General features: G+C 37.5%; 1 protein-coding gene across 1 annotated transcript; it reads left to right on the forward strand.

Moving 5' to 3' along the window:
- Positions 1-952: 952 nt before the first annotated feature.
- cnpy3 (canopy FGF signaling regulator 3) lies at positions 953-7,663 on the forward strand. The gene is made up of 6 exons (XM_053615991.1): positions 953-1,174; positions 1,474-1,600; positions 1,748-1,844; positions 2,835-2,957; positions 5,273-5,390; positions 6,594-7,663. Exons 1-6 carry the CDS (start codon positions 1,075-1,077, stop codon positions 6,845-6,847), a joined length of 819 nt encoding a protein of 272 aa, XP_053471966.1. The 5' UTR covers positions 953-1,074; the 3' UTR covers positions 6,848-7,663.
- Positions 7,664-8,161: the final 498 nt, after the last annotated feature.

The following is an 8,161-nucleotide window of genomic DNA, read 5'->3' on the forward strand; positions in this document are numbered from 1 at the left end:
AGGGAAGTGTTCACCATAAACTTCACAGTTTGTTGTTTTGAGGAGGAAACTATACATCACATCTCATAGCTAGCTGGCTAGCTCGTTGCTAACAGAAGACAAACGATGGAGGCTTCCATATTTTTCTACTGCTACGAATCGATCACTTACGAGGTAAGTAGGATGCAGCCTTACCCTGCCATTTGCAGGTATCCCATGAAATGTGTTAAACTTCACGCGGTGCTGCACAGACCGGCGGTTGACTTGAAGCAGTGCATGCCAGTTAGAATTTTTGTCCGACTTGAGACCGTGCCGACGCCACATCACTTTGACTTATGGCATCAAAGTACCGCGATAGCTATACGAGAGCAGCTGCATGAGCGCTGATGATGACACAGCTAATTCACGATTGGCCAGACTCACCGCCAACAACGATGACGTGTTTTCATATTTATTCTGACACCTTCATTTCCGCTAAGGCTCACAAATGCGTATTTTTGTAACAGAAAAAACCCTTTTCATGTGATCTTAATGTTATATTGTGTCATGTTTATTAAAATAAAACTGATAAAATATATATACATATAGACCCAATTTTATTGTTGTTTTTTTTTAAATAATACAGGCTTATGTTGAACTTTCTTCTTCTACATACAGGCACTGCATTAACTTAACCTATTCAGTGAAAAGTGTCTCTGGATACTACATGTAAAATTCAGACGTCCGACTTGACGGCAACCCCCGCTGATCGGTTAATATGTTCTCTCTCGCGGACACACTCGGTCTTTCTCGGGCACTTTCGGACACACTCGGTCTTTCTCGGGCACTTTCGGACACACTCGGTCTCTCTCGCGCACTCTTGGGGGAGGGTGGTGGTCGGGGTTGCGTAGCTCTCCCTCAATTTTCTATAGGCTCTGCGTTGCCACTTCGTCCGCTTTGATTGGTCTTGTGTGTAGCAGGTCTGTTTTTGGACAGCGCAGTTGCGGAAGTGAATGCTACAGAACTAGGGGCTGGTTAGAAGCCGATAACAGCAATCTTATTTATCTTATTTGTATTTTAAATTAATATATGAACACATAGAATACTGTGTTTGAAATGAATGTGTTGATTTTTATAGCATTAATTTTCGTAAGTACACAAGCGGCTCGTAAAAGTGACGACGATGACTGGGTGCATTTACCGAATAAATGTGAAGGTAGGTTTGTCCAGTTCAGGATCCCTGGCTGATTAAAACCTGTCTTATGTGGTGGTGAACTACCACCCTTCTGTTCGGTAAACATTCTGTTTAGTCTGTTAGATTTTCTACCAGTTGTTGAATAAACACCTGTGAATGTTAGCATACTGAGTGTAGACGCAGCTGTGAACAGAGATATTCAAAAGGAGAAGTGGGACCAGGCTGTGTCACACTCAAGTGCTTCCTCTTTAACCGAAGACGAGTTGTTTAAAGCGGCTGTGTAAGTTTCTGTGCGGTGCCCTGTTGATTTTATTTTACAGTATGTAAGTTTTTGAGCATTGAGATGAAATCCGCATTAGAAGAAACAGGGAAAACGAAAGAAGTGATAGAGACGAACTACCGTTTCTTGGACGATAAAAGTGCACCACCTATCAAATATGTAAAATCGTAAGTGTAAACTTTCCTTAACATGTTTTCATAGCAGACCTTTACTGTCATAAACAAATGGTTTCTATAATAAACTGTGAAGCACTATACCTCAGTGGACTGAGGTATAACTCAGTGTGTGTGTGTGTCTGTCTGTCTGTCTTCCAGTGACATTCGGTTCATAGAGGTAATGGAAAGTGTATGTTCAAGGATCCTGCAGTACAATTTACACAAAGAGAGAGATGGCAGCAATCGCTTTGCAAAGGTGAGAGACATGGAACTTACAGTTTTTACAACTGCTGTCACCGATTTTGTTTGGCAGCACATTCGCTTTTTCCAATCCCTCATGTGTTAACAATATTGTTTACAACATTAAGTTACTGTGTGTGCAAATAAACAAGCAAAAAAAAATTTTGTTTGTCAAAATATTTGCTTGTGTGTTCTGAATTGTTGCACAAACATAATGCCATACATTGTATGCCAGAAATGCTCTACAATGATCAAAACAATACAAAACCATCTCAAAATAAGCTCATTCCACAAAAGCTTCAACACTAGTGTTCTTGTAACAAGAATACTTTCCCAGTCACAGCATGATAATCTAAGAAACCCAACTGTTGGCATTAATGCAGATACACTATTTTACATAAATCTATGCAGTAGTAAACAGTTATTTGATCTGTAGGTTGATTATTATTGTAATTATTTTATTGGGTTATTTAGTATTGTAATCATTGTATTATTCTTTGGTTGATCTATACCATGTATACAAAACACTTTACAACAGAAGAAACATTACACAACTCTTACAAAACTATACATTTATATAATCTGTAAAACAGGTGTCCTGTAACATAGCACTAATTCAAAACATAAGATAAAATCAACAGAAAAATATTTTGAAAACAGCCAAAAGGGATGTACAGCTCAAAAGTTTGTATCAATAAAATTTTTCTTATTAGTATCTACATTTTTAAAACCCTCTACACTAAATGTCTTGCTGGTACAAATTAAATTTCTTCTCTTCACTTTTTCAAAGGATATGTAACATTTTGACTGTAACTAAAACATAGATTAGTAAATCTCTCCTCACTTTCCTAGTTAACAAAGTAGTGTTTGTTTGTACTTTCTATAGATTTGTAGCTGATTTTACACAATAAAATGTGTATAATGTAACAGGTCTGGTGGTATATAATGGTATAATGGGACAGTTTGATATTCAGTACAGTTTCATTTTCTCTTTTTCGGTGTATAGGGTATGTCTGAGACATTTTCAACCTTACATAACTTGGTGCACAAAGGAGTGAAGGTTGTCATGGACATTCCTTATGAGCTGTGGAATGAGACAAGTGCCGAAGTATCTGACCTCAAGAAACAGGTATGTATGAAACAAACATATGAGTAAATGTAAATGAGCAGTGGTTAAGATGTTGGGCTATTGATAAGAAGGTCATGAGTTCAAACTCCATCACTGCCGAGCTGCCACTGTTGGGCCTTGCAAGGCCTTAACCCTCAATTGCTCAGATGTATAAATGAGGTAAATGTCAATGTCAGTATGAAGATGTCTCTGGATAAGGCCAAATGCCATTAATATAAATAAAATCGAACTGTAAATGCCTAATACTCTACACTCTCCATCCACTTCATCATGTGGCATCAGCGCAATGCAAAAAAAAACATGCAGATTCAGGTCAAGAGCTTTTGTTAGACCTGTTATGCAAAATTCACTTTTAAATGGTGTTTGAACATAAATCTGTGTCGGCAGATTGTGTACACAACCACCCTACAATGGTAAAAATCCACCCACTCATTTTTTTATATTCCCAATAAATCATAAACAGTGTCTCAAAATGAATCGTTTTCATTTTCGCCCAAAAGTGACATCACGTTGGAACAAGCCCCGCCCAGGGCCTCTGCCCTATTCGCATAGATCCTCCCTTGAGTGAGCTGCACACAGTCCACCATGTTTTCCGTGCTGGAACAGCTACAGTGATAATAAGAATGTCTCAGCTTCTTAAGCTTTGTAAGTGTTCTGTTGTTGGCTGTAAGAATGAACATAAGAGTTCTCATTTACTCCCGGCATTAAAGCCACTGAAGACGCAGTGGATAAGTTTTATTTTTGAAGGAAATGTGCCCCAAAAATACCTAAATTTGTGTATGTTTGTGCGAATCATTTTACACCAGACTGCTTTGGAAATGAGGGTCAATACAAAGCAGGATTTGCTAAAAACTTGATTCTCAAGCATGGATCAGTACCAGCTATTCGTGATCCAGCTTCATATGCAGAAGTCATAAGTATTGCACTTAATATTTTGTGAATGTTTGCAAATCGCCTTTCCAAATGAGCTTGTTAGCAAATTCTATGGCTAATGTGGCTAAAGTTACCATTGTCCCTGCTTGTATTCACGGAGACCAGAGCTATGTTGTCATTTTTATTTTTAACAGAAAACGCCTTTATTGTGCACAATACAGTAAGGTGCTTGTCTTTTTGAAAATTGTGTACGTTTTGTACGAATCATTTTAGTATCTGAAGCACGAGCTGTAATGGATCATTTACTGTAGTATTTGAAGCACGAGCTCTAAAGGCAGAGCCCTCTTCTGGAAAGGTGGTGGGGAGCAGCAGCTCATTTGCATTTAAAGAAACACTCAAAAACAGCGTGTTTTTGCTTCCCCAAAAAGGGGCATTTTCATCATGGTATAATAATTGATCCGCGGGGTATTTTGAGCTGAAACTTCACAATCACATTCTGGGGACACCTGAGACTTATATTAAATCTTGTAAAAAGGCTCAATATAGGTCTCCTTTAACGTCCACCTCAAATATGAGAATGGGGAAGAATGTGATCTAAGTGACCTCACTGATTTCAGTGACAACAGCAGAAGACCACATTGAGTTCCACTCCTGTCAGCCATGAACAAGACCCAGAGGCTATCGTGGGCACAGACTCACCAAAATTGGACAGTTGAAGACTGGAGAAAGACTGGGTGAGTTCTTCCCCCCGTTCTAATCTTCAACTGTCCAGTTTGGGTGATTCTGTGCCCATGATAGCCTCAGAATCCTGTTCTTGGCTGATGGGAGTGGACCCCGATGTGTTCTTCCTCTGTTGTAACCCATGCACCTCAATGTTTGATGCTTTGTGCATGCTGAGATGCTTTTCTGCTCACCACAGTTGTAAAGAGTGATTATTTGAGTTACTATATGGTTCCTGGCAGCTGGATCCAATCGGGCCATTTTCCTCTGACTTCTCTTATCAACAAGGCGTTTCTACCCACAGAACTGTTGCTCACTCGGTATTTTTATTTTTATTTTATTTTGCTCCATTTTGTGTAAACTCTAGAGACTGTAGTGTGTGAAATTCCCAGGAGATCAGCAGTTTATGAAATGCCTAAACCAGCCCTTCTGGTACCAGCGTCCATGCCATGATCAAAGTCATAGAGATCACACTTTTTCTTCATGCTGAGGTTTGATTAAAATTAACTGAAGCTCTTGACCTGTATCTGCATGATTTTTGTTTTGTGCTGCTGCCAAATGATTGGCTGGTTAAATAACTGCATGAATGTGCAGTTGTACAGGTGTTCCTAATAAAGTGGATGGTGAGTGTATGTGTACATGTCTGTATTAATGACATGCAGCAGTATGATATTATACAATAATCTATTGCTCTGGTAAGACTCTTTTTCTACCTTCTTTAGTGTGATGTGATGGTTGAGCAGTATGAAGATGTTATTGAAGACTGGTATAAAGGCAGCCAGGAGGAAGACCTAATGACATACCTGTGTGAGAAACATGTTCTGAAAGGACAAGACACATGTAGGTTATAGTGCATAAAGCTCTTTTGCATTCATAGATATTACAATTTTTTAATATACATACATGCATGAAACATCCAATCAATTTACTTTAAATTAAAGTAGCGTCCCTAATTCATAACAACTGATATCAAGCTTTTAGTAGCAAAACCACAAGGTCTCAAGGTCAGATCATGCATGAAGAATGAACCTTCTTACAAATCAGCCAAGCACTAAAATCAGTGTCCTTGATCAACCTTGGAATCCTTGGAAATCACTGAGCCATATGGTTAAGGTTGAAACCTGGCAGAATTAATTAACAACTGTATTAGTGCTAGAGGCATAAAGAAGTTTGGGCGGCTGTGGCTCAGGTGGTAGAGTGGGTTGTCCACTAATCGTAGGGTTGGTGGTTCGATTCCCAGTCCACATGACTCCACATGCCAAAGTGTCCTTGGGCAAGACACTGAACCCCAAGTTGCTCCTGATGGCAAGTTAGCGCCTTGCATTTCAGCTCTGCTACAATTGGTGTGTGAGCGTGTGTGAATTGGTGAATGAGAAACCAGTGTAAAGCGCTTTGGAACCGCTAAGGTTAAAAAAGCGCTATATACACAAAAACAGAAGAAATCATTATGGGGTGAATACTTATTCACAGCACTGTAGATGCATCCCCCCTCCATTTTTCATCTTTTCATTTCATTGAATTCACTCTAATTCAACTTTTAATTAAAAATCCAGATTTTGGCCTTTCATGTGCTGTTGCACTATTAAATTATATATTGTATTGTCACAGTCAAAAATAACTTTCACTTCTAAATCTGAGAAAGTGTTTAATATCTAAATAGTATTTGGTAACTTTACTAAAACAGAAAAAGTTGAAAAATGAGGCCCATTGTTTTTTACTTGGCCATTTGCAAGTTACTGGCTGAAGTTCAAAAGATTCTGTTTTCTTGTTCTTAATTATTTGATTGTATTTCATTCTTTATTTCACATTTACATATTAGTTTGTGCTTGACAATGTGTCTGATTCACTTAAAATGAAAATCACCCACCATTATGTCACATTTATGCCACACAATGTAAAAACTAATCCAGCATGCAAAATGAAGATAAATGGATTGATGGATTGATAGATGGATAGTTAGATAGATGGATGGATGGATGAAGTCTACATTTAGGTACACATTTAAAAATTAAACACATTTCCCACCTTTTTGTTTACCTGAAGCATGTCTAAAAGAAATTTGGGCTGAGAAGAAAGGAGACCCTGCAGCCATTGCACAAGACAAAAAGAAAAAGAAAAGCAAAAAGAAGGCAAAAGGTGGTGAGCATAACCAGAACAGGGAGAAAAAGGTAAAGAAAAAGAAAAGTAAGATGCTTGATGAACACAGTGAGGAGCAGAAAATGGAAGAGAGGGGACATACATCAGATGAGGAGATACAAAGGAGTGCCCCTCTTCATCAGGAGAGAACTGAACTCTGAATTGTGACCCTAATTTCATTCAGATCTTGTTTTTGTCCTAGATCATCACATCTGATGAACATTTATGTGTGGTTTGCCATAAATTGTTAAAACCTCTGAAGTGTGGTAAACCCCCCACCCCCTTTTTTTTTCCAAGCGTGCATCTTTTCTGCTCAGTTAAGGTAAAGTACAATTCTAGGTCAGGTGGAATTCTTTTCCCCCATCAGGATGCCTTGATGAGCATGGAGAGACTATTTAGTATGTTGATTTGGCCTCATTTATTACTGAAGAGTTAATATTACTTTTACATAATTTATTGTTGCATGAGCCATAAATTGTGAATTGGGGTTTTTTTTTTCTTTACAATCTTTATACCTTTGTGGAAACCTCCTTTACATTTCAAATGTTTAGTTTAGTAGAGATGCATAGTTTAGTCATAGTTTAATCCTTATACTTTTACTGTGGACTAAAAACCTTTGAATAATGCAGTCACAGTTTCAGGTCAGTTCATTTCTGTATTAGTTTGTCAGTGTTATTTTGGATGACTTCTAAATGCATTTTTTTTTTTAATTTGTGCTTTGGCTATGAAATGCTGCTACTCCTAAAGGAAAAAAATGTGTTGTATTTTAGGAGGAAAAAACTTACAAATGTTGCATTTTTGTAGGTGGTTATTCTACTACATCTGGTATGACAGCTTGTGTTTTTGATATGCAATACACAGTGATAATTGATCAATAGAATAAAAGTTATGGCGAATTTGTGCCCTCAAAAATAATCTGGTGTGTTAATAGGAGTAGTTAATGCATGGCATGTAATTTGACAACACTGAATCAGTAGTTTTTGGTTATTAAAACTCATTAAATATATAGGATGTACAAGTTTATATTTATATATATATATATATATATATATATATATATATATATATATATATATATATATATATATATATATACACACACACACACACACACACACACACCTTGTAATTTACATTTCTAAAACATATAGCAGCACAAGTATCAAAATGCAAATTAGTCTGCAGTTAAAAGAGAGTGCTTATAGACCTTAACCTTGGACTTTTTGAAAGGAAACTTGGCACCAACAAGAGATTTGTCAATTGAAATAATGAAAGGGATTATAAAACTCCTTCAAGAAGGAAATCCAATACAGAGTGTGGCAAAAGACATTGGTTGTTCCCAGTCAGCTGTGTCTAAATTTAGGTGCAAGTATAAGCAAAATGGAAAGGTTATAAAAGGAAAACATACGGGTCGACCAAAGAAGATGGCAAATTGTCAGGATAAAAAACTCAAAGCAATATGCCTTGAAAATAGA

The sequence above is a fragment of the Ictalurus furcatus genome, chromosome 26, assembly GCF_023375685.1.
Source record: "Ictalurus furcatus strain D&B chromosome 26, Billie_1.0, whole genome shotgun sequence".
In the NCBI taxonomy this organism is placed as follows: domain Eukaryota; kingdom Metazoa; phylum Chordata; class Actinopteri; order Siluriformes; family Ictaluridae; genus Ictalurus; species Ictalurus furcatus.

What these genes read in the sequence shown, in the direction of transcription:
- cnpy3 (XM_053615991.1), top strand. Translation starts at nt 1,075, where the DNA reads ATGAATGTGTTGATTTTTATAGCATTAATTTTCGTAAGTACACAAGCG. An exon ending in CCTATCAAATATGTAAAATC is followed by an intron (nt 1,601 to 1,747) that starts GTAAGTGTAAAC and finishes TCTGTCTTCCAG; the next exon opens with TGACATTCGGTTCATAGAGG. An exon ending in GCAGCAATCGCTTTGCAAAG is followed by an intron (nt 1,845 to 2,834) that starts GTGAGAGACATG and finishes TTCGGTGTATAG; the next exon opens with GGTATGTCTGAGACATTTTC.